Genomic DNA, 25,457 nt, shown 5'->3' with positions numbered 1-25,457 from the left:
TCTTAAAAGGGAAACATCTCTGCTTAGCCTGGGTATAGGGAACCCATGTTATTAGCCGGTGGTTACAGCAATGTGGAGTTGGGGGAGTGGGAGGAGAGAGTGAGGAGAGACTTTGTAATTCTTGTTTGGTTTTGCCTTTCTTATATATCAGGGATCAGATTCGGTAGATTCAATTTTCCTGAGCCGTGTTGCAATTTTTCTGCTGCTCTGGATCCTGTCCCAGCACAGATTTACATAGCCAGGTGTATTCTATCAGGCAACTGCTCTTTCCAAACATTGAACTTTACCCTTCCAACCTACGCCTGAGTTTGTAACCAGGGGCGGCTCTACAAATTTGGCCGCCCCAAGCAATCATGCCCGGGAGGCGCCCCCGAGCTGCGGGAGCAGCGGACCTCCCGCGGGCATGACTGCGGAGGGTCCGCTGGTCGCGCGGCTCAGCTGGACCTCCCGCAGCTGCGGACGGTTCGCTGGTCCGGCGGCTCTGGTTGAGCTGCCGCAGTCATGCCTGCGGGAGGTCCAGCCGAGCCGCGGGACCAGCGAACCGTCCGCAGTCATGCCTGCGGCAGGTCCGCTCGTCCCGAGGCTCCGATGGACCTCCCGCAGGCATGACAGGAAAGGGAAAGGGCCGCCCCAGGCGGGTGCTTGCCCCGCTGGGCTCTAGAGCCGCCCCTGTTTGTAACACCAAGAAAAGTACGTTATTGGTCTGCCCTGATTTTCTCATATCTCGGACACCCATCACGCCATCATTGTAAGAAAAACGCTGAATAACCTCTGTTTTTGTACCTATCTTAGTTAATGAAATCATGATAATCACTTTCCCATTTTGTTTCTCTAGACTGAAAAGCTTCAAACTGTCACTGTCTGTTTCTTTGTGGATATGGTAGGAGCCTTTCTCTGTAAAATCAAAGCTATTTTGTTTGTGCTGAGAGTCCAGAAATTGTTTCCATTCTGTGATTTTTTTTTTCCTCTAGGAGTGGGAAAATGTCTTTGTGACTTGGAATCCTCAGGATTTCTGTAACATTTCCAAGCTTAAACTGCCAGTGGATACATTTTGGTCCCCGTATAACATCATTTACGAACAGTAAGACTCTCCCTGGCTGATTTCAACTTGCTTCCGTAAGAGGGATAATTACAAGGGACATGACTGGTGCCACTGAGATCAATGGGCCTAACTCATCTGAGTGAGGATTACTCACATAAGCAAAGGATTTGCAGGACGAATTGCAGGGGGGAGAGGGAGGGGCGGAGGGTAGAACAAACAAACAAACTGATCTCATGACAATAAGAAAATATTCATTAAATAAAACTGTGGTTTTTTTAGCCCCTGAGTGAGGGGGCACTAGTACAGCATGTGCAGGCTATGACAGCATGTGCAGGCTATGACAGACAGGGAAGCCAATCAAAAGGAGACAGACTCCAACTGCATATCTTAGTGGCTCCTGTCACTGTTTATTCTGGAGGTCCAGGAGATGCCCGCTGTACTATGATATTTGGTATTGTCCCTAAATGATTAAATATTATTTGTTAAGAAGCAGCGGTGTGCTCAGCACTGCACAAGACACAAATAAGACATAGGGCCTGATTCTGCTTTCACTTATATGGTGGAAATTCAGCTGAAGTCAATAGTTAGAGGGTGGAAGCAGAGTGAGATCAGAATTAGGCAAGTGGGTCATATGTCCTTGAATGTCTTTCCCGTCTCATCTAGCCTGCTAATGGGGTGCACTACAAGTCTTGGTGTAGATGGGGATTATCAGCCCTTCTCTGCACCCCAGACTCTCTCTGCTTGCGTTCTCTCTTCCCGTCTCTCCTATCTCCTCCCACAGCCTTTTTGTCCTCCCCTGTTTGTTTTAAATCTCTCATCCCTGGGTACTCGCTGTCACTCACCCTCTCTCTTCTGCATCCTGTTGTATGTAGTAAGGTTCACTGACCATTCAAAGTCAGACTAACAGTGAGATTGCAAAAAAATATTGTCTTCGATCTGCAACAAGTGTTTTGTCATTTTACTTTTCTTTGTTTTGGAACATTGGTTCCTTCAGTGTGGATGAAGAGAAATCCCTCAACAGGCCCTATCTGTCCATCACCCACAACGGCATCATTACCATAAGCCAAGAGCACCGTGTCACCATAGCATGCAGCTTGAAGATGCACAAGTTTCCATTTGACACCCAGACATGCAGCATAAGCCTCTTCTCAGACATAGTACACGGTATGTCTATTCTTATTCACTTTTACTACAACCAGACAGGATTTGCTGGTGCTGGCTACTGTCCACAACAAGACAATGGACTAGATGGAAAAGAGGTCTGATCGGCAATTGAATTTTTATGTTTACTACTCAACAGTGTCCATTGTGTTAAAAAAATTACAATGCACGAGGAAAACTGGGCTATAGCATGATCTCCCACTATGGAGTCTCCTATATGTTTATCTCTGGAAGAATCCAGATTCTGCCTCTGCAAAGCCTTTACTCCCAGGAGTTGTCAGCTTGGTCAAATGACTAGTCCCACTGACTGCAATAGGGATTAGTTGAGTTTGCAAGGTCTAGTCCTTGAAATGTGCATGAGTCTCTAGATTAAAAATAGAACTCCAAGGGCTGAAGTTGAGAGGACTACTCACATGACTGAGAAAGGGCTGCAGGATGGGATCCAGGCTTAGAGATTTGAGTTCCAGGGTAGAGATCTAGGGTCTGGACTGCCGCATGCTTTCTTATTTTATCCCCATGGTAGGCGCAGTAATGGAGAGGCAAGACTTACTTTCAAGCATTATCTTTTATTGTTTGCATAGCACAGATGTCCATTTAGCTACAACTATTCCAATAATTCAGTTTCAATTGAAAATCAATTGGTTTCGTTAAACTAAAGGTAACCAATGTTCATGACATTCCTGGAGTTTAAAGCCAGGAGGGATCATTAGATCATCTAGTCTGACCTTCTGTGTCTCACAGGCCATTAAATGTCACCCAGTTACCACTGAATTGAGTCCAATAACGTGTGTTTGGCTAAAGCAGCTCTTCCAGAAAGTCAGCCAGTCTCAATTTGAAGAGGAAACTCTTTGCTAGGAATGCAAGTAGTAAACAGACCCAGTTCACATCCAGGAGTGAAAAATTTCAGGGAAGGGGGCTAGCCATCTCGGTATCGAGACAGATATTTTTCTCAAGAAAATGCTCCATTTGCACAGTTGCCACCATAGTAAGTCTGTGAAGAAGAGGCCCAGATAACAGCTACTCCCAAGTATTTATGGAAGCACAGGAAAGAGACAGCCACTGCCAACTGCTCCTCTAAGTGCTTCATCTAAAGCTCACTTGAGTCAGTGGAAAGACTCCCACTGACTTCATTAGGATTTGGATCAAGGCCATAAGATGGGAGACAGAATTCAACCAGGTATCCAAGACCAATAGAGTTATGAAACTCCTGCTGTCAGCAGACATCTGTTCCCATTTAAGCAGTGACCTGTGGGCTGGATTCTGATCTCATAGTGTTATAACTCTATTGATTCTAGTCATTCCTGGTTTACCCTGGAGTAAGAATCAAGCTCCAAGTACACAACTAGTTCTGTTTTGGGCAAGAGATGTAATTTTCCCACCAAGGGTGGGTGGGTGGGGGATCTTAACCTTCTCTTCCCTCCTTCTGAATACACACCTGAACTGTGGCAGCAGATTTGAACTCTCTGAGAAAGGAACAACCTTTAAACCACCGCGTCTTCACTTTCTTTCCTCAAACAGCAACAGACATTATGTTCCTGCCCAATCAGACAACAGAAGAGGTGAATAAAAACAGCAAAGTTTATCAGTTGACCGACGGAGAATGGAAGTTCACAAACAAACATTATACCAGACAGTCTAGAGAACAATGAGGAATCCTCTAATGGGATCACCTATGAGGTATTGCATCATCAGTGTATTTCGCACACTGTATATTTCATTCATTGATTTATTATTAACACCACCACCCCTCCGCCGAACATCAGCGCTCAGCTACAAACTAAAAACACAACCCAAGCAAAATCTAATCATCATTAAAGAACTAACTCCCACAATTACAAATACACATTCCCCACCAGGCAAAGCACTTTATAAGTATAGGTATTTTAAGAAAAGGTCCAGGGAGATATATATTATTCACTTATGCCCAAGAGTTAATATTCCTACCTCAGCAAGTTTGTGGGAGTCTAAAATCTCAAAACAGAATGATCTGCTAAAAATCAAAGTGACATACCTCTAAACGGAGGTCTCAGAATGTGGCACCTCTGCCTGACCCCTACAGTGTAGATCTGTAGAGCTAAATCAAGAAAGAGCACAAGTGCTCTGTTCTGCAAGGAGTTCATGGGGAAAATAGGCAACTCCCATGTCTAAATGGGAGAACTACAGCAGTCTCACAAATCCAGCAGCACATGTGCCCAAGACAACTCATGGTACCAGTTCCACTGCCGCATTCCTAGCATCTCGCTTCTAACAATGCAGGAGACAAGGACAAAAAGAGGGTGGAACCAAAGCAGCCTACTGTGCAAGCCAGATCATGCTTCAGCAAAATGAGCTTTAACAGTACAGCTCTCATAGGAGCATAGTGGGTCAGACACTGATGCTGGCAAGTCGCTGGATTCCTTTATAGTTGGTAACAAAATAAATTCTTCATGATGGAGCCAGATCCTCCGTAGGTACCAATTGCTATAGCTCCATTGACATCACTGGAGCTGCACTGATTTATACCAGCTGAGGCTGTGGGCTAAGGCGGTTATATCTTCCTTTGAGGTATCTAGTATAGCCCACTCCGAGGCAGCTTTCTGCACTAGATGGAACGTTTTGTCCGCTCCAGTTTGAATGGGTGTGTTCGGGGAGTAGAAGGAAAAAAAACAACCAGAGAGGTAAGGGCATATGTATTCAACAGGCACGTGTGCACGAATATACACACTGAGAATACCAGTAGGAAAATAGCAAGAGTGCATAGAAGAACGTAGGGCTCAACCCAAAATGAGGGCAAAGAGGGCCAGATGAAGTGTCTGGAAGTAGGTGGTAGAATGAGATGGGCAGGTAAGAAAGAGAGTTAGCAGGACAGGTGGAAGAAGGGTCAGACTACGAGAGTAGGGGAACTTGGGGTTAGAGGGTAGAGATCAAGCAGGAAATGAAGGTAAACAAGCAAGGAAAGAAAGCTGGGGTCAGGATGAGGGTGAGTGTTTATGGCTGGCACTTGAAGCTTGGGATGCCCTAAAGCATAGGAAGCCCACTGGGGCCTGTTCCCTCCTTTGAGTTGATAGCTTGGACTCCAACCACAGTTGGAGGAAGAGTCTGTCTCGTCCCATCAAGACCAGCACTAACCCACGCCATTCTGTTATTTCATGTTTGCCCTGTTCCCTCCAGATCTCCATGAAGAGACGACCCATTTTATACGTTTTGAACCTTATCTTCCCATCATGTGCTCTCTACTTATTGGATGTGACTATTTTGTTCAGCAGCAGCTCTTATGAGGACAAGATCAGCTTCCAGCTGTCACTCATCATTGGAGAGTCTGTGTTAGCTCTGATTCTTAAGGACATTATTCCCACTTCTTCTGATGACCCACCTGTAATAGGTACTTGTCTTTATTGAGTAAAACTCACTGTATATTAGACATGCACTGGATGTAAGGAAGAGAGCAGAGTACAAACGTGTCACCTATTCAAAGATAGTAAGAAGAGGAACACTAGTCACTGCAGTAGAGCTGTAATGCTAGAAGTCCCTATTCAGAGCAGTTTCTGGACTTGGGGCACTATATTTCTTCTATTAAGCAGAAGCCCACAGTAGATAGAATTATGGATCTAAAGGAAGTAAGGCAGAGAGTTTATCAATCACATGCTCTTTGTCTTCTTTTGCAGTGATGTTTTTCATAGGTATCTTTGTCCTAATGATTATGGGTGTATTGGAGACCTACCTATTAGTGCAGCTGAAGAAGAAACCCCTACACCCTATACTCAAGGCTACGAAACTGCTGAGATGCCGCAGGCAAGCTAGAACAGCATCCGGAAACCTCCTAAGCAAGCAGGGTTGGTGTTTGGTTACCTACATTTGAATACTCTGTATCTAGTAACAGGGTTCTGTCAGTAGGGAGCCCCTTATCTCTGGAAATCCATCATGCTAGCAGGCTTAGAACCCAAGTCCATTGTGGTTCAGGCCACATTTGATCATAAATTCACACACAGTTAAGACACCTACCCCTCAACATCATTATGGTCATATATTATAGAAATCAAATATATACAGGCAACATATGTATACAAAAGAGCTGCACCTTTGTTATTTATGTAGGCTCAGCTGTAAACCCAGCCCCACGCAGAGTCCAACAACTCTGGCCAGCCCCACAAGCCCATTTAGCGAGAACAGTCCCTGAGATTTTCTGATAGTTTTTATTAAAACTTCATACATTTTTCTACCAAGCAAATAAAGTCAAGTTTAGCATCATGCAGGCCTCTGCTCTTGTCCACAATTTCCCCTAGTGTATATTTACATTTGGCTGCTGTTCTGCCCATTGTAGAAGTTTCGCTGACTGAGACGGCCAGGGGACAAGAGGAGAGGAGGGATTCAAGCCCACTTGGAAAGGGAAATACAGAACTCCCCATGCTTAAGGAAAGAATCAATGCAGAAGGGCAGCAAAGTGGGACCCAGGCAGAGCTACAGGAGTGCGAGTCAGCTCTGCTAGTTCTGGAGAAGGTGCTTTTCTGCAGTCATTTGCTTTTATCACTACTGTTTAGCATCATCATTATTGTACAATGGAGCAGTTAAATGTGGGCCAATTGCCTTTTCTAATACTTGCTTGCCTCAACCTCCTCCCTAACAAGGTTTTCCTGCTTCTTATGCTTGAATTAAGCTGTGCACTGCATGTCTGAATAACAGTGCAAGCTCTGCAGGGCAGGAGCCTTGTTCTTGCATGTGCTTTGTAAAGCAATGTGTACGCCTAGGGCATCCCATCAGCAAATAAGTTACCTGAATAAAATACATTCATGGAGCTAGTGTTCCAGCTGACAGGGAATTACTGGAGTAGGTATAAGTCATCTGAGCTGTACCTCTCAAAAGTGCTGAACTACACATGGAGATCTGGGGGGAACAAAGCAAACATGAAATAGCACAATGGATTAGATTAGTGCTGGTCTTGATGGGATGAGACAGGCTCCTCCAACTGTGATTGGAGTCCAGGCTACCACTATCAACTCAAAGGAGGGAACAGGCCAGGGTGGGCTCCCTACCCTCAACTACAGCCCAGGATTCAAGTTTATAGGAGAATAATCAGCTCCAGAGGAAAAGGTATATTTACCATAGCACAAATCCCAACCAGTTAGTGCCAGTCACAGGACAAGCCACATCCCTCCCTCTACAGTCAGGATGTCCCTCTCCTACCCCCTGCTGAGGCAGCATGGCATAATTGCACACCTACATAATAGTTGCCAAGGCACAAGCGCAACTGGCACATTCAAGCTGTGGGGGAAAAAAACTGCTGTAGGCTTTGCCAGGTTTGTAACCAGATCCAATGAGCGTATCATGGGCAGGCTACAGAGAGATGCTTGCACGTGTAATACAGAAAAGGGCTGAAAGTTAAACTGGGCTGATCATTTGTGTGGCTGGACTGTTATCTCAGTCACCCAAACCACCTTGGGTTTAACCCAGGGGTAGGCAACCTATGGCAGGCGCGCTGAAGCCGGCACACAAGCTGATTTTCAGTGGCACTCACACTGCCTGGGTCCTGGCCACCAGTCCGGGGGGCTCTGCATTTTAATTTAATTTTAAATGAAGCTTCTTAAACATTTTTAAAACCTTATTTACTTTACATACAACAATAGTTTAATTATATATTATAGACTTATAGAAAGAGACCTTCTAAAAACGTTAACATGTATTACTGGCACCGAAACCTTAAATCAGAGTGAATAAATGAAGACTCGGCACAGCACTTCTGAAAGGTTGCCGACCCCTGGGTTAACCTGAACAGCAAGAACAGGGAGAGTATTCTACAAACACTAATCTTGGCATCCTGCTTGGAAGACTCAATCCTGTCCTTCAGGGACTATCCCCACCCTGTAAAGTGCAGAGCCTCCAAAACCAATTGCCTGCTTATTTCAGGGCATTTGTCACCCACTTTAAAAAAAAACAAAAAAACCTCCTAGTGGATTTAATCTTTTGGTTTTGAAACCAAGACGAGACACACTGCTGAAGCCCTGTACAATTACTTTATTTAAAAGATTCTAGAGAATTTGACAGTTACCAGAAACTGCTTTCAGACAGATTTACAGGTCTTCAGTGGGTTTGTGTGGCCAATATGGATACTTCTCCTTGTCCAGTTTCGTTTCAGGAAAGACCTTAATCAAGTCCTCAAATGTCATCTGATCAAATGGAATCATGGTTCTGAACTTCTCAAGCTTGAAGTGGGTGGAGAGACAAGAAAATGTTAAAGTCAGTTGTAAGCAAGAATTCAAACTAAACTAGATGTATAAATAGAAATTAAAACAAGGTTTCATACCAAGCTGCCTTAAACATGAAATTCACAGGGTAGACCCCATCAACCCTACCTGTTTCTCATACTGGACAATACGGGATTTAGAGGCCTGCACATATTCAGCAGCACTCTCAGCCTGCAAGAGAACAAAGGATTTGGTGAGCACATGAATCCTAGATTGTTTCCTGCAGTGAAGCTGTGACTCTCATCCTATTTCACTTTAGCCATGGAAAAGGAGTCACCATTCTCATCTTAAATCTTTCTTAAAGAAATACTGACCTTAAGATAGCATCTGCTTTAAATAAAACAGGTACAAGCTCTTGGGGCTGACAAATTCACTGGCTAAAGACATCAATAATGACCTGAGTAGAACCCCTGGAGTTTATGTTACACCCACCCTCCTCTTTCACACAGAGGAGGAACCCATAGAATAGAAGTCCCGCTATGCAATGCTCCATCTTGACCCCTGCAGTCTCCAAGAACGCCAACTCCACATTAAAAAGGAGTCAGGCCTATTTTATGCAACTTCGGTGCATCCTTTGGGCTGCTGACAAGATGCCAATATGCTCCTCAGTTGATCAGAGTTTGGCTGCCTTTGTCTTATACTAATTTCAAGTTTATTACACCAGAAGAACAAGCAGAACTGCAATCCAGTCCCAGACTCTAAATCCCCAAGTGTGGTCCTGTGTAGGTAGAGAGAACCTATTCTTGCTCAAAAGCTGCCTACATGCACAAACCCAGACTTGCAGCTCCTGTACCTCAGCACAATTACCCACCAGCAGACTTCAAATGGGAATTCTTCTATACCTCTACAAAGATCAAAGAGAAACCACGTGGCAGGGAAGAGTTTTTAAATACTTACAGCTTCCTGTTCCTGGGCATTTATCTTGTCTGTTTGTGTGTCCACAGGCTCAGGAATCTTTAGTGCACTGTACTGTACATTCAAAAAATAAATTCTAAATGTGTTGCCTCTCAATTCTGTTGAAGCTGTGCATGCTCCCAGAGTGAATATTTCCCCAATAGCCAGACTAGTGCTCTTTGGCAGTTGGGAATCAGCAGAGAATAGGGAAGCTCTCACTATATACTCTTTCCTCAGGCCACTTCTACACCTACAGCTGGGAAAACCTGTGCAGGCTGTAAGAGAAAAAGCGTGAGCTTTATGCCACTGGAGGATCCCCCTCCACTAAAATGACCCTTCCTACAGTTAGCTATGCCAGCTTTTGGGCTGCTTTGTGCTAGCAGTGTGATGTAAAGCAGCTGCATACCACAGCATAGGACCTGAGCCAATACCTTCTAATAATCTCTCCTAGCAGCCTGCTAGAGGAAAAGTTCACAGTTCTGTGTTTTGTGCATCAGATATGAGCAGCCGCTTGGATTTCAAAACAGCAGCAACATCTAATTGAGGATGAGAATCTCACCTTTTCAAACTCATCCACCATGCCAGCCTTAGCAACTGCAGTCTTCTAATAAACCCAATCAATAGCCAGAGGCTTTTCTAGCAAGGAGGTCAACCTGTACAGGTGGAGCAGAACAGCTACTTTTAGTTGCCAATATTTTCAGTCTCTTTGCTAATGCAGAAATGGCAATAAAGCAGCCACACAAAATTCTACATGCCTACATTTGCCTTTTTTGGAGTGCGGGGTTGGGGGAGCGGTGGATGGGCAAGTACAATACTCTCAGTTTTTTCACCATGAACACTGGTAGGAGCAGGCAAGGAGAGTTTGTGAATGGGATGGTTTGTTTTCATTACAGTTTTGCAAGGCTGACAAAGGGTTTTAAAAAAAGAAAGATAAACACTAAACCACTTCAAGCCAGGGGGTGCAGCAGCACCCCTAGTTCCAGCGCCTGTGCACCAGGCAACCAGAGGCTCTGAAAGCCAATCTGCCCTTTTAGCCACATGGCTCAGGGTTTGTTCTCCACACAGCTGTTGGGGGTGGGGTCGCTATTCAACACATGCACCCTGGGAGATTTGATTCTGATGAGTGGGTTTTTGCCAGCATCTCTGCTGGGTGAAGGGAACAAAGGTGGATAAACTGCTGCCAGCACTGAGAGACCATGTAACTTTCTTACCAGGAAGATCATTTGTTAACTTCATACAACTTTCAGGCTAGGTGACGTTATTACAGCAAGTGATTGACTATTCGGCTGGCTGACAGTGCTGAAAAGATAAAATGGGGTGGGGGGGTTCAAAACAATCTGAAAGTCATGAAAAATTTCAGTGAATCAAAAAAGTTGATTTCAGATCAAACAAAACATGTTTAACCCAGAACATTTTGTTCCCAAGCGTTTTCAAAGGGATCCATTCACAAGACGGCCATCCTTAGTTCTTAGGGGGCTTACGTGCGATACAGAAGCCCAGGGGTCACTTTCCCTCTGCCAGAGTGCAGCGGCAAGGCTGTCCAATAAGCAGCAAGACCCACTTTGGACAAACTTAAAGACAAAAAAGCCCCAATTTGTTTTGTATAAATCAATCCCAACAACAAGCAATACCTTCCAGCGGGGGACTACGGGGTTAAAGCAAATTATTTCTACCGCAGTATTGGTCCCATAACATCAGATCCATTAACAGTAATTTCATGAGCTAATCCCAAGAGCCAGCTGAGTGCACCATTATCACTGAATTCTTCATAAAAAAAAGCCTTCAATTATATAAGCTTTCTCCCTACACTGATTAATATCAAAGCACCAGCTACACCTCAGCTGATAGCCACTGGCAACTAGCTGTAACATCAGCTGTACCGTTTGCCTCCTTAGGAAAAGGGGAATGACGTGGGAAGCATTCTTAGCTATTCTCACTTTGTCTATGGCAACAGGTAAGTTAAATTGTAGTAGGATCAGGGGAAAAACAACCGGATTACCCATGAGGAATTTATACCCTCATACATGAGGACGGGCACCCTGGTCCTGCCAGTGTGAAAGGGGACAAAGATCTGACAGTGGTTTTCTAGAAGCTACAGCCCAATGTCTTTTAATCCTCTGATGCAGTCCCATTCCATAGGCTGGGTGTGGTGCATGCTGAGATCCTGCCTGGTATTGCTCTGCTAAAATGAATTTGGACATAACCAGACATTCATTTTATTTCCACAGGTGCTGCCCCAGAACAGCCCTGTAAATATGATAACGTTATTCAGTATCTGAATATCTCCTCTGAAAAGCCACCCGCACTACGTACAATACCCAAGGAAAATTGGGACGAGCCATTGAAAGTGGAGATACAATTTATACTGATGTCCATCCTCTCAGTGGTAAGGAAACAAACCTCTTTATGATTTTTTATAGTTGGAAATATTGTGGAGATTGAAAAGTTGAGGCAGCTGATGATTCTAAAGTGAGTGAGTGACTCTTCTCGCACTCATACCAGCGCAAATCAGGAGTCACTCCACTATTACTGCCACTGATGTGAATGGGTAGAACCTGCACCTTAGGTCTTCTCCAGACTTTATGGCTCTGGTTTGAAAGTAGAATCCAGAGCAATGTATGGTTGGAGGTGCCAGGTGTAAAATAGTTTGTCACATCTGCACAAATGAGAGGATTGTTTAAAATTGCTTTAGTGCTCATCACATGTTGAACAGGTGTCACAATAAAATAAACTCTAAAAGATGAAAGTCCAGGGCAAGATTCATTTCTCTAGCAGCCTCCTATCCACTTTTTAATTGGCCTGTTAAGCTGCATTGTGTTGCCAAAGCACTGCAAAGTTGTCCAAGAATACTCAGGAATTTGGCCCTTGATTTGTATTCATCTGAATTTCTCTCTTTTTCTGTTTCCTCCAAAAAAAAGCCTCTTACAAGGGAAACACCTCTGCTTAGCCTGGGTAAAGGGGACCAACGATATTAGATAGTGTTACAGCACAGTGGAGTTGGGGGGAGAGTGAGGAGACACTTGGTCATTCTTGTTTGGTTTTGCCCTCCTTATACATCAGGAATCAGATTCTGTAGACTCGATTTTCCTGAGCCATGTTGCAATTTTTCTCCCATTCTGCTGCTCTGGATCCTGTCCCAGCACAGATTTACATAGCCAGGTGGATTCTATCAGGCAACTCTGTTTTCTAAACATTGCTAAACTGATATTCTATGACTCTGTGAACCTTACCCTTCCATTCTACTCATCAGTTTGTATGACCAAGAAAAGTATGTTATTGGCCTGACCTGATTTTCTCATATGTCTGACACCCATCACGCCATCATTGTAATAAAAACGCTGAACAGCCTCAAAGTTCTGTACCTATCTTAGTAAATGAAACCATGATAATCACTTTCCCATTTTGTTTCTCTAGACTGAAAAGTTACAAACTGTCACTGTCTATTTCTTAGTGGGCATGGTAAGAGCTTTTCTCAATAAAATCAAAGCTATTGCCTGTGTGCTGTGAGTCCAGAAATTGTTTCCATTCTGTGATTTTTCTTGCCTCTAGAAGTGGAAAGATGTCTTTGTGACTTGGAATCCTCAGGATTTCTGTAACATTTCCAAACTTGGTCTGCCAGTGGATACATTTTGGTCCCCATATATCGGCATTTATGAACAGTAAGACTCTCCTTGGCTGATTTCAACTTACTTCTGAAAGAGGAACAATTACAAGGGACATGATGGGAGCCACTGAAATCAATGGGACTAACTCCTCTGAGTGGGGATTACTCCATAAGCAAAGATTTTGCAGGATGAATTGGGGGAGGGGGACGGAATAGCTAAGAATCAATTAACTGATCTCATGACAATAAGAAAACATTCATTAAATGAAATGAGTTTTTTCAGTCCCTGAGTGAGGGGGCACAAGTAGAGCATGTGCAGGCTATGGGAAAACTATCTGACAGGCAGGGAAGCCAATCAAAAGGAGACAGACTCCAACAGTATATCTTAGAACAGGGGTCGGCAACCTTTCAGAAGTGGTGTTCCAAGTCTTCATTTATTCACTCTGATTTAAGGTTCCATGTGCCAGTAATACATTTTAACGTTTTTAGAAGGTCTCTCTCTATAAATCTATATTATATAACTAAACTATTGTATGTAAAGTAAATAAGGTTTTTAAAATGTTTTAGAAGCTTCATTTAAAATTAAAATAAAATGCAGATTTTATCAGGTTAGTGTGATCCTTGCCCTTGCTGAGTTTTACAATGTCCCCAAGCCGGCAGCAGGCTGAGTGGGGCCAGTGGCTGGGACCCCAGCTGGCAGGGGGATGGCAGATGGAAGCCCAGGCCGGCACCAGAGTGCCACTGAAAATCAACTTGTGTGTCACCTTTGGCACATGTGCCATAGGTTGCTGACCCCTGTCTTAGAAGTTCCTGTCACTCTTTATTCTGGAGGTCCAGGAGATGCCCGCTGTACCGTGATATTTGGTATTGTCCCTCAATGGTTATTTATTCATGATTATTTGTTAAGTAGCAACAGCATGCTCAGCACTGCACAAGACACAGATAAAGACATAAGGCCTGATTCTGCTCTCACTTACATGGTGGAAATCAAGAATAATTCAGCTGAAGTCAATAGTTAGAGGGTGGAAGCAGTGCGGGATCAGAATTAGGCCAACAGTCCCTGGTCCAATGGGGCAAGTGGTTCATATGTCCTTGAATGTCTCTCCTGTCTCATCTAGCATGCGAATGGGGTGCATTACAAGTCTTGGTGTAGATGGGGATTATCAGCCCTTCTCTGTGCCCCAGACTCTCTCTGCTTGTGTTCTCTCCTCCCGTCTCTCCTATCTCCTCCCACAGCCTTTTTGTCCTCCCGTTTGTTTTAAATCTCTCATCCCTGGTTATTCGCTGTCACTCACCCTCTCTCTTCTGTTTCCTGTTCTATTAAGTAGGGTTTACTGACCATTCAAAGTCAGACTAACAGTGAGTTTGCAAATAAAATATTGTCTTTGATCTGCAACAAGTATTTTGTCATTTTACTTTTCATTGTTGTTGAATCATTGATTCCTTCAGAGTGGATGAAGAGAAATCGCTCAACAGGCCCCTTCTGTCCATCACTCACAATGGCATCATTAGCACAACCCAACAGCACCAGGTCACCATAACATGCAACTTGAAGATGCACAAGTTTCCATTTGACACCCAGACGTGCAACATAAGCCTCTTCTCATTTAGTCATCCAGGTATGTCCATTCTTATTCACGTTTACTACAACTAGTCTGGATTGGCTGGTCCTGGCCAATGTCCCCAACTAGTCAATGGACTAGATGGATCAGAGGTCTGATCTGCCATTGAATTTTTATGTTCACTACTCAACAGTGTCCATTGTGTTAAAAAAATTACAATGCAAGAGGAAAACTGGGCTATGGCATGATCTCCCACTATGGAGTCTCCTATATCTCTGAAAGAATCCAGGATCTGCCTCTGCAAAGCCTTTACTCCCAGGAGTGGTAGCATAGTCAAATGATTAGTCCCCCTGACTACAATAGGGATTACTTGAGTTTGCAAGATCTAGTCCTCAAAATGTGCCTGAGGGTCTAGATTAAAAATAGAACTCCAAGGGCTGAAGTTGAGAGGACTACTCACATGACTGAGAAAGGGCATCAGGATGGGATCCAGGCTTAGAGATTTGAGTTCCTCACTAGATCTAGTTTTCAACTGCTGCATGCTCTTATTTTATCCCCATGGTAGTCGCAGAAACAGAGAAGCAAGACTTATTTTGAAGTATTATCTTCTATTGTTTGCATAGTACAGGTTTCCATTTAGCTACAATTCTAATAATTCAGTTTCAACGAAGCCAATTGCTTTTCAAGTGACCTAAAGGTAGCAAATGTTTCATGTCATTCCTAGAGTTTAAAGGCAGAAGGGATCATTAGATCATCTAGTCTGACCTTCTGTTTATCACATGCCATTAAATGCCACCCAGTTACCCGTGAATTGAGCCCAATAACTTGTGTTTGGCTAAAGCAGCTCTTCCAGAAAGTCAGGCAGTCTCAATTTGAAGAGGAAACTCTTTGCTAGGAATGCCAGTATTAAACAGGCCCAGTTCACATCTGGGAGTGAAACACTTCAGGGAAGGGGTCTAGTCATCTTGGTATCAAGACCTTGATATTTTTCCCAAGAAAATGCTCCATTTGCACAATTGCCACCATAGTGAGTCTGTGAAGAAGAGGCCCAGATAGTAGCTACTCTCAGGTTTTTATGGAAGCACAGGAAAGAGACAGCCACTGCCAACTGCTCCTCTATATGCTTGTCTGCACTGGCAATTAACAGCACAGCAACTTTCTCGCTCAGGGGTGTGAACCCCCCCGAGCGCAGCAAGTTTCAGAACTGTAAAACGCCAGTGTAGCCAGTACACCAGCGCTGGGAGCTACGCCCCTCATTCAGGTGGTTTTTCTGGAGCGCTGGGAGAGCTCTCTCCCAGGGCTGCACCACAACCACACAAGGCACGTTAAAGCACTGCCATGGCAGTGCTGCCACAGCAGCACTTTAGCATTACCAGTGATGACTAATCTAACTGCTTGAGCTTAAAGCTCACTGGAATCAGCGAAAGACTCCCACTGACTTCAATAGGATTTGGATCAAGGCCATAAGATGGGAGACAGAATTCAACCAAGTATCCAAGACCAATGGAGTTAATTCCTACTGTCAGCAGACATCTGTTCCCATTTAAGCCGTGACCTCTGGGGTGTATTCTGATCTCATACTGGTATAACTCCATTGATTTCAATGAAGTCATTCCCAGTTTACCCTGGAGTAAGAATCAAGCTCCAAGTACACAACTAGTTCTGTTTTGGGCAAGAGATGTAATTTTCCCACCAAGGGTGGGTGGGTGGGGGATCTTAACCTTCTCTTCCCTCCGTCTGAATACACACCCGGACTGTGGCAGTAGATTTGAACTCCCTGGACTGAGAAAGGAACCACCTTTAAACCACTGTGTCTTCACTTTCTTTCCTCAAACAGTAAGAGACCTCAAACTCCAGTCCAATCAGACAACAGAAGAGGTGAATAAAAACAGCAAACTTTATCACTTGACCGATGGAGAATGGAAGTTCACAAACATAAACATTATACCACACACACTAGAGGATGAGGAGGAAATCTTTACTGCGGTCAGCTATGAGGTATTGCATCATCAGTGTATTTCACACACTGTATATTGCATTCATTGCTTTATCATAAAGACACCCTTCAGAACATCAGGGCTCAGCTACAAAAACTAAAAATACAACCCAAGGAAAATCTAGTCACCTTTAAAGGACTAACCCCCACAATTACAATTACACATTCCCCAGCAGACAAAGCACTTTATAAAGTATAGGTATTTTAAGAAAAGGTCCAGCAAGATATGTATTATTCGCTTACATCCATAGGCGGCAGGTTTGTATAATTTTTGGTGGGGCCCAAAATGGTGGTGCCCCCCCGCTCCCGCCCTGTAAGCCGATATAAAATGAAGCTACAACGCGTCAGTGCCACAAGATTACAAGGGTCAATTAAAAGTGGAAAGTCAGAAGCAGCACTTGCCTACTTCAATATACAGTATTATATTTTGTTGCATCTGTTGTGATGAAGTGGGAATGTTCTTAATATTTTCTCTGAATACTGTGTGGGTGCCTCAGTTTCCCCTGCAAGATGCCAACTGAAGGTGTTGGGGACAAAGAGATCAGGTGGCCTCCTTGTCCAGAAGAGACACAGAGGCCAGAGGAGGGAGTGTCAGTTTGGAGCTGGCTGGGGAAATTGGGAGAGACCCAGAACTTGGTTCTGGGCTCCCCACCCCAAGATGGACCTGACAGAGGGGTTCTGTTTTCTGTACCAACAAGCTCTGTTTAAACTGTGTTCCCGTCATCTAATAAACCTTCTGTTTTACTGTCTGGCTGAGAGTCACATCTGACTGCAGAGTTGGGGTGCAGCGACCTCTGGTTGCCCCAGGACCAGCCTGGGCAGACTCACTTTGGAAAGTGCATGACGTGGAAGGGCATGCTGAATGCTCCGAGGTCAGACCCAGGAAGGTGTAAGCTTCTTGCCCTGGAGACAGTCTGCTCAGAGAGGAGGCTCCCCCAGAGTCCTGACTGGCTTTGTATGGAGATGTTCCAAAGCATCACAGCATTCCCTTCCACACCGTGCACTTCCCAGAAGTCCGCACAGGCACTGACACTCCTCCTCCGGCCTTTGTCTCTTTTCCAGGCATTAGGAGGCCACCTGATCTCTCTGTTCTCCAACACCTTCAGTTGGCACCTTGCAGGGGAAACTGATTTGGGAGAAATGAAGTAAAAGCTGCCCAAACCGAGCTTGAGCACTCCTGAATTTTGAGGTGTTCAAATCTGGAAGGCAGGTGCTGGGGGTGGGAGAGGGCTGTGGGCTCCATGGGGAGCATGGCAGCAACTGTCTGGAGCTGCTTGGCGCCAGATCCGCTGGTCTGAGTGGCACAGTTAGCTGTTGGGGGGTGGCGAAGCGGTCGGGAGTTCCGGGGGGCAGTCAAGGGACAAGGAGCAGGGGGAGTTGGATGGGGCAGAGGTTCGAAGGGGCAGTCAGGGGACAGGCAGCAATTGGATAGGCATGGGAGTCTAAGAGGTTTATCAGGGGACAGGTAGGGGGTGCGGTCCTGGGGGGGGGAAGTTGGGTGGGGTCTCAGGAGGGGGCAGTTGGGGACAAGGAGAAGGGAGGCTTAGATAGGGGCTGAGGTCCCAAGGGGCAGTTAGGGGCAGGGGTCTCGGGAGGGGGTAATTGGGGAACAAGGACCAGTGGGGCTTAGATAGGGGGTGGAGGTTCTGGGGGGCAGTTGGGGCAGAGGTCTGGGGAGGGGGCAATCAGCGGACAGAGGCTGGGATTCAAAGGGCTCTGGGCTGCTGGCAGCCGCGGGGATCCCAGAGCCCTTTAAATCCCAGCCCCGGCTGGGAGTCAGAGGACTCTGGGCTGCCTGCAACCGCAGGGAGCCCAGAGCCTTTTAAATCCCAGCCGGGGCCGGGAATCAGAGGGCTCTGGGCTGCCCGCTGCGGCGGGGAGCCCAGAACCCTTTAAATCTCAGCCGCTGCTGGGATTTAAAGGGCTCTGGGCTGCCTGCAACCGCGGGGAGCCCGCAGCCCTTAAAAACTCAGCCGCGGCAGGGATTTAAAGGGCTCTGGGCTGCCTGCAAACGCGGGGAGCCCAGAGCCTTTTAAATCCCAGCCGCAGCCGGGAATCAGAGGGCTCTGGGCTTCCCGCTGCGGCGGGGAGCCCAGAGCCCTTTAAATCCCAGCCGCGGCCGGGAATCAGAGGGCTCTGGGCTGTCTGCTGCGGCAGGCAGCCCAGAGCCTTTAAATCCCAGCCGCGCCGGGAATCAGAGGGCTCTGGGCTGCCTGCAACCGCGGGAGCCCAGAGCCTTTTAAATCTCAGCCGCTGCTGGGATTTAAAGGGCTCTGGGCTGCCTGCAACCGCGGGAGCCCAGAGCCTTTAAATCCGAGCCGCGCCGGGAATCAGAGGGCTCTGGGCTCCCGCTGCAGCAGGCAGCCCAGAGCCCTCTGATTCCCGGCCGGCTGGGATTTAAAGGGCTCTGGGCTGCCTGCAACCGCGGGGAGCGCAGAGCCAATTAACTCCCAGCCGCGGCTGGGAGTTAAAGGGCTCTGGGCTGCCTGCAACCGCGGGAGCCCAGAGTTTTAAATCCCAGCCGCGGCTGGGATTTAAAGGCTCTGCGCTCCCGCGGTTGCAGGCAGCCCAGAGCCCTTTAAATCCCAGCCGCGGCCGGGAATCAGAGGGCTCTGGGCTGTCTGCTGCGGCGGGCAGCCCAGAGCCTTTTAAATCCCAGCCGCCGCCGGGAATCAGAGGGCTCTGGGCTGCGTGCTGCAGCGGGCAGCCCAGAGCCTTTTAAATCCCAGCCGCCGCCGGGAATCAGAGGGCTCTGGGCTGCCTGCAACCGCGGGGAGCCCAGAGCCTTTTAAATCTCAGCCGCTGCTGGGATTTAAAGGGCTCTGGGCTGCCTGCAACCGCGGGGAGCCCAGAGCCTTTTAAATCCGAGCCGCGGCCGGGAATCAGAGGGCTCTGGGCTCCCCGCTGCAGCAGGCAGCCCAGAGCCCTCTGATTCCCGGCCGCGGCTGGGATTTAAAGGGCTCTGGGCAGCCCTGGCGGCGGCGGCGGCAGCGGCAGGGGGGCGCTCCAAGCAGGGGAGAAAAAACATTGGTGGGGCAGAGCCCCTGCTTGGGATTTATTCATGGGGCTAAAGCCCCAGAGCCCCATATAAGTCGGCGCCTATGCTTACATCCAAGAGTTAGTATTGCTACCTTAGCAACTTTGTGGGAGTCTAAAATCGCAAAACAGAATGATCTGATAAAAAAAGGAAGTTACATACCTCTAAATGGAAGTTTCGGAATGTGTCACCTCTACAGTGTCTGCCTGACCTCTACAATGTAGATCTGTAGAGCTGAATCAAGAAAGAGCACGATCTACTGCTAATACTAAGTGCTGTGTTCTGCAAAGAGTTCATGGGGGATATTAGAAGCTCCCGTATCTAAATGGGAGAATTACAGCAGTTTCACAAATCCAGCAGCACATGTGCCCAAGACAACTCATGGTACCAGTTCCACTGCCACATTCCTAGCATCTCGCTACTAACAATGCAGGAGACAAGGGCAAAAAGAGGGTGGAACCAAAGCAGCCTACTGTGCAAGCCAGATCATGCTTTAGCAAAATGAGCTTTAACAGTACAGCTCTCATAGGAGCATAGGGGGTCAGACACTAATGCTGGCAAGTCGCTGGATTCCTTCATAGCTGGTAACAAAATAAATTCTTCATGATGGAGCCAGATCCTCTGTAGGTACCAATTGCTATAGCTCCATTGACATCACTGGAGCTGCATTGATTTATACCAGCTGAGGATGTGGGCTAAGGTGGCTATATCTTCCTTTGCGGTATCTAGTATAGCCCACTCTGAACCAGCTTTCTGCACTAGATGGAACGTTTTGTCCTCTCCAGTTTGAATGGGTGTGTTCAGGGGAGTAGAAGGGGAAAAAAAAACAAAAACAGAGAGGAAAGGGCATATGTATTCAACAGGCACGTGTGCATGAATATTCATACAGAGAATACCAGTCGGAAAATAGCAAGAGTGCGTAGAACATCATAGGGCTCAACCCAAAATGAGGGCAAAGGGGGCCAGATGAAGTGTCTGGAAGTAGGTGGTAGAAAGAGAAGGCAGGTAAGAAAGAATTAGCAGGACAGGTGGAAGAGGTGTCATATTACGTGAATAGGGGAACTTGGGGTTGGAGGGTAGGGAGCGAGCAGGAAATGAAGGTAAGAAAACAAGGCAAGAAAGCTGGGGTCAGGATGAGGGCGAGTGTTTATGGCTGGCACTTGAAGCTTGGGATGCCCTAAAGCATAGGAAGGCTACTGGGGCCTGTTCCATCCTTTGAGTTGATAGCTTGAACTCCAACCATACTTGGAGGAAGAGTCTGTCTCATCCCATCGAGACCAGCACTAACCCAGGCCATTCTGTTATATCATGTTTGCCTTGTTCCCTCCAGATCTCCATGAAGAGACGACCCATTTTATACGTTTTGAACCTTATCTTCCCATCATGTGCTCTCTACTTATTGGATATGACTATTTTGTTCAGCAGCAGCTCTTATGAGAACAAGATCAGCTTCCAGCTGTCACTCATCATTGGAGAGTCTGTGTTAGCTCTGATTCTTAAGGACATTATTCCCACTTCTTCCGATGACCCACCCATAATAGGTACTTGTCTTTATTGAGTAAAACTCACTTTATATTAGACATGCATTGGATGTAAGGAAGAGAGCAGAATACAAACATGCCACTTATTGAGAGTAAGAAGAGGAACACTAGCCACTGCACAAGAGCTGTAATTCTAGAAGTCCCTATTCAGAGCAGTTTCTGGACTTGGGGCACTACATTTCTTCTATTAAGCAGAAGCCCACAGTAGATAGAATTATGGATCTAAAGGAAGTAAGGCAGAGAGTTTATCAATCACATCCTCTTCGTCTTCTTTTGCAGTGATGTTTTTCATAGGTATATTTGTCCTAATGATTATGGGTGTATTGGAGACCTGCCTATTAGTGCAGCTGAAGAAGAAACCCCTACACCCTATACTCAAGGCTATCAAACTGCTGAGATGCCGCAAGCAAGCTAGAACAACATCTGGAAGCCTCCTAAGCAAACAGGGTTGGTGTTTGGTTACCTATATTTGAATACTCTGTATCCAGTAGCAAGGTTCTTTCAGTAGGGAGCCCCTTATTTCTCAACATCATCATGGTGCATATATTATAAGAATCAAATATATATAGGCAACATATGTATTCAAAAGAGCTGCACCTTTGTTATTTATGTAGGCTCAGCTATAAACCCAGCCCCACGCAGAGTCCACCAACTCTGGCCAACCCCATGAACTCATTGAGCCAGAACAGTGCCTGAGATTTTCTGATGGAAAAATGTATGAAGTTTTAATAAAAACTTTCAAGCAAATAAAGTCAAGTTTAGCATCATGCACACCTCTGCTCTTGTCCACAATTTCTCCTAGTGAATATTTACATTTGGCTGCTGTTCTCCCCATTGTAGGAGATTCGCTGATTGAGACGGCCAGGGGACAAGAGGAGAGAAGGGATTCAAACCCACTTGGAAAAGGAAATACAGAACTACCCATGCTTACAGGAAGAATGAATGCAGAGGGGCAGCACACTGGGACCCAGACAGAGCTACAGGAGTGCAAGTCAGCTCTGCTAGTTCTGGATAAGGTGCTTTTCTGCAGTCATTTGCTTTTATCACTACTGTTTAGCATCATCATTATTGTACAATGGAGCAGTTAAATGTGGGCCAATTGCCTTTTCTAATACTTGCTTGCCTCAACCTCCTCCCTAACAAGGTTTTCCTGCTTCTTATGCTTGAATTAAGCTGTGCACTGCATGTCTGAACAATAATGCAAACTCTGCAGGGTAAGAGCCTTGTTCTTGCATGTGCTTTGTAAAGCAATGTGTACACCTAGGGCATCCCATCAGCAAATAAGTTACCTGAATAAAATACATTCATGGAGCTAGTGTTCCAGCTGACAGAGAATTACTGGAGTAGGTATAAGTCATCTGAGCTGTAGCTCTCAAAAGTGCTGAACGACACATGGAGATCTGGGGGGAACAAAGCAAACATGAAATAGCACAAATGGATTAGATTAGTGCTGGTCTTGATGGGATGAGGCTGGCTCCTTCAACTGTGATTGGAGTCCAGGCTACCACTATCAACTCAAAGGAGGGAACAGGCCAGGCTGGGCTCCCTACCCTCAACTACAGCCCAGGATGCAAGTTTAAAGGAGAATAATCAGCTCCAGAGGAGAAGGTATATTTACCGTAGTACAAATCCCAACCAGTTAGTGCTGGTCACAGCACATGCTGTCTTACATAACCATACCATATATCTGATTTTTGCAGACCACTGGAAGTGTTTGCCTTATTAGTATTGCACATTACTAATGGAGCAGGGGCGGCTCTAGACATTTCTCCGCCCCAAGCCCAGCGGCATGCCACGGGGGGTGCTCTGCCGGTCACCGGGAGGGTGGCAGACAGCTCCGGTGGACCTCCCGTAGCTCAATCTGTAGCTCACAAAAGCTCATGCTGAAATAAATTTGTTAGTCTCTAAGGTGCCACGAGTACTCCTGTTCTTTTTGCAGATACAGACTAACACGGCTGCTACTCTGAAACCAAAGAAAATGTAAAAGTCAGTTGTAAGCAAGAATTCAATTTAAAGCAGATGTCCAATTAGAAATTAAAACAAGGCTGCATGCCAAACTGCCTTAAACATGAAATTCACAGGGTAGAACCCATCAAACCTACCTGTTTCTCAAATTGGACAATTGGGGATTTAGAGGCCTGCACATATTCAGCAGCACTCAGCCTGCAAGAGAACAAAGGATTTGGTGAGCACATGAATCCTAGATTGTTGCCGGCAGTGAAGCTGTGACTCTCATCCTATTTCACTTTAGCCATGGAAAAGGAGTCACCATTCTCATCTTACCTCTTCCTTAAAGAGGCACGGACCTTAAAATAGCATCTGCTTTAAATAAAACAGGTACAAGCTCTTGATGTCTTTAGCCAGAGAATTTGTCAGCCTCAATGACCTGAGTAGAACCCCTGGAGTTTATGTTACACCCACCCTCCTCTTTCACACAGAGGAGGAACCCATAGAATAGAAGTCCCACTATGCAATGCTCCATCTTGACCCCTGCAGTCTCCAAGAACGCCAACTCCACATTACAAAGAAGTCAGCCCTATTGTATGCAACTTAGGTGCATCCTTTGGGCTTCTGCCTTTGTCTTACACTAATTTCAAGTTTATTACACCAGAAGAACAAGCAGAACTGCAATCCAGTCCCAGACTCTAAATCCCCAAGTGTGGTCCTGTATAGGTAGAGAGAACTATTCTTGCTCAAAAGCTGCCTATATGCACAAACCCAGACTTGCAGCTCCTGCACCTCAGCACAATTACCCACCAGCAGACTCGAAGTCAGAATTATTCTATACTTCTACAAAGATCAAAGAGAAACCATGTGGCAGGGAAGGGTTTTTAAATACTTACAGCTTCCTGTTCCTGGGCATTTATCTTGTCTGTTTGTGTGTCCACAGGCTCAGGAATCTTTAGTGCACTGTACTGTACATTCAAAAAATAAATTCTAAATGTGTTGCCTCTCAATTCTGTTGAAGCTGTGCATGCTCCCAGAGTGAATATTTCCCCAATAGCCAGACTAGTGCTCTTTGGCAGTTGGGAATCAGCAGAGAATAGGGAAGCTCTCACTATATACTCTTTCCTCAGGCCACTTCTACACCTACAGCTGGGAAAACCTGTGCAGGCTGTAAGAGAAAAAGCGTGAGCTTTATGCCACTGGAGGATCCCCCTCCACTAAAATGACCCCTCCTATGGTTAGCTATGCCAGCTTTTGGGCTGCTTTGTGCTAGCAGTGTGATGTAAAGCAGCTGCATACCACAGCATAGGACCTGAGCCAATACCTCCTAATAATCTCTCCTAGTAGCCTGCTAGAGGAAAAGTTCACAATTCTGTGTTTTGTAAATCAGATATGAGCAGCCTCCACTTGGATTTCAAAACAGCAGCAACATGTAATTGAGGACGAGACTCTTACCTTCCTTTCAAACTCATCCACCATGCCAGCCTTAGCAACTGCAGTCTTGTAATAAACCCAATCAATAGCCGGGGATGGGGGCTTCTCTGGCAAGGAGGTCAACCTGTACAGGTGGAGCAGAACAGCTGATAGAACAACCCCCAGTAATTTCAGAGAGCTCCCAGTTCCAGTTGTTATGGGATAAGAGGGAAGGTCCTTTCATGGATTGAGAGCTGTTTAAAAGACAGGGAACAAAGGGTAGGAATAAATGGTAAATTCTGAGAATGGAGAGGGGTAACTAGTGGTGTTCCCAAAGGGTGAGTCCTATGACCAATCCTATTCAACTTATTTATAAATGATCTGGAGAAAGGGATAAGAAGTGAGGTGGCAAAATTTGCAGATGATACTAAACTGCTCAAGATAATTAAGACCAAAGCAGATTGTGAAGAATTTCAAAAAGATCTCACAAAACTAAGTGACTGGGCAACAAAATGGCAAATGAAATTTAATGTGGATATATGTAAAATAATGCACATTGGAAAAAATAATCCCAACTATACATACACCATGATGGGGGCTAATTTAGCTACAATTAATCAGGAAAAAGATCTTGGAGTCGTCGTGGATAGTTCTTTAAAGACGTCCACGCAGTGTGCAGCGGCGGTCAAAAAAACAAACAGGATGTTAGGAATCATTAAAAAAGGGATAGAGAATAAGACAGAGAACATCCTACTGCCCTTGTATAAATCCATGGTATGCCCACATCTTGAATACTGCGAACAGATGTGTGGTCTCCTTATCTTGAAAAAGATATACTGGCACTAGCAAAGGTTCAGAGAAGGGCAACTAAAATGATCCGGGGGTTGGAACGAGTCCCATATGAGAAGAGATTAAAGAGGCTAGGACTTTTCAGCTTGGAAAGGAGGAAACTAAGGGGGGATATGATAGAGGTATATAAAATCATGAGTGATGTGGAGAATGTAAATAAGGAAAAGTTATTTACTTGTTCCCATAATATAAG

At 45.6% G+C, this 25,457-nt stretch overlaps 2 protein-coding genes and 1 pseudogene across 3 annotated transcripts; 2 read left to right on the top strand and 1 right to left on the bottom strand.

Moving 5' to 3' along the window:
* Positions 1 to 718: 718 nt before the first annotated feature.
* On the top strand, positions 719 to 6,757 carry LOC120383132 (annotated as a pseudogene).
* Positions 6,758 to 8,240: 1,483 nt separating this feature from the next.
* Positions 8,241 to 23,970, bottom strand: LOC120383438 (ATP synthase subunit d, mitochondrial-like). 2 transcript variants are annotated; one of them, XM_039501589.1, is made up of 7 exons: positions 23,899 to 23,970; positions 23,158 to 23,218; positions 10,527 to 10,614; positions 9,875 to 9,968; positions 9,319 to 9,390; positions 8,530 to 8,592; positions 8,241 to 8,379 (listed from the first exon to the last, which is right to left on the bottom strand). In XM_039501589.1, exons 4-7 carry the CDS (start codon positions 9,893 to 9,895, stop codon positions 8,248 to 8,250), a joined length of 288 nt encoding a protein of 95 aa, XP_039357523.1. In that variant the 5' UTR covers positions 9,896 to 9,968; positions 10,527 to 10,614; positions 23,158 to 23,218; positions 23,899 to 23,970; the 3' UTR covers positions 8,241 to 8,247. The 2 variants fall into 2 exon arrangements, 1 of the variants encoding a protein (XP_039357523.1); XR_005588476.1 differs by lacking the exon at positions 23,899 to 23,970 and adding an exon at positions 22,345 to 22,455 and having other exon boundaries at positions 8,318 to 8,379.
* Positions 11,221 to 22,182, top strand: LOC120383436 (5-hydroxytryptamine receptor 3A-like). Its single transcript, XM_039501587.1, has 9 exons — positions 11,221 to 11,269; positions 11,544 to 11,701; positions 12,730 to 12,774; positions 12,865 to 12,974; positions 14,369 to 14,538; positions 16,319 to 16,479; positions 20,845 to 21,055; positions 21,335 to 21,502; positions 21,896 to 22,182. Exons 1-9 carry the CDS (start codon positions 11,221 to 11,223, stop codon positions 22,141 to 22,143), a joined length of 1,320 nt encoding a protein of 439 aa, XP_039357521.1. The 3' UTR covers positions 22,144 to 22,182.
* Positions 23,971 to 25,457: the final 1,487 nt, after the last annotated feature.

The sequence above is a fragment of the Mauremys reevesii genome, linkage group 15 (genome assembly GCF_016161935.1).
Source record: "Mauremys reevesii isolate NIE-2019 linkage group 15, ASM1616193v1, whole genome shotgun sequence".
Lineage (NCBI taxonomy): Eukaryota > Metazoa > Chordata > Testudines > Geoemydidae > Mauremys > Mauremys reevesii.
This window is presented reverse-complemented; position numbering and strand designations above follow the sequence as displayed.

Bases quoted from the DNA above. Each gene is read 5' to 3' on its own strand.
- LOC120383438 (XM_039501589.1), bottom strand. From the start codon at position 9,895: ATGGTGGATGAGTTTGAAAAG. The intron at 9,391-9,874 runs GTGAGATTCTCA...TTGAATGTACAG, and splicing joins TGGTGGATGAGTTTGAAAAG to TACAGTGCACTAAAGATTCC. The intron at 8,380-8,529 runs GTAGGGTTGATG...ACCCACTTCAAG, and splicing joins TTGTCCAGTATGAGAAACAG to CTTGAGAAGTTCAGAACCAT.
- LOC120383436 (XM_039501587.1), top strand. From the start codon at position 11,221: ATGACGTGGGAAGCATTCTTAGCTATTCTCACTTTGTCTATGGCAACA. The intron at 11,702-12,729 runs GTAAGGAAACAA...TTGTTTCTCTAG, and splicing joins TGATGTCCATCCTCTCAGTG to ACTGAAAAGTTACAAACTGT. The intron at 21,056-21,334 runs GTACTTGTCTTT...CTTCTTTTGCAG, and splicing joins CGATGACCCACCCATAATAG to TGATGTTTTTCATAGGTATA.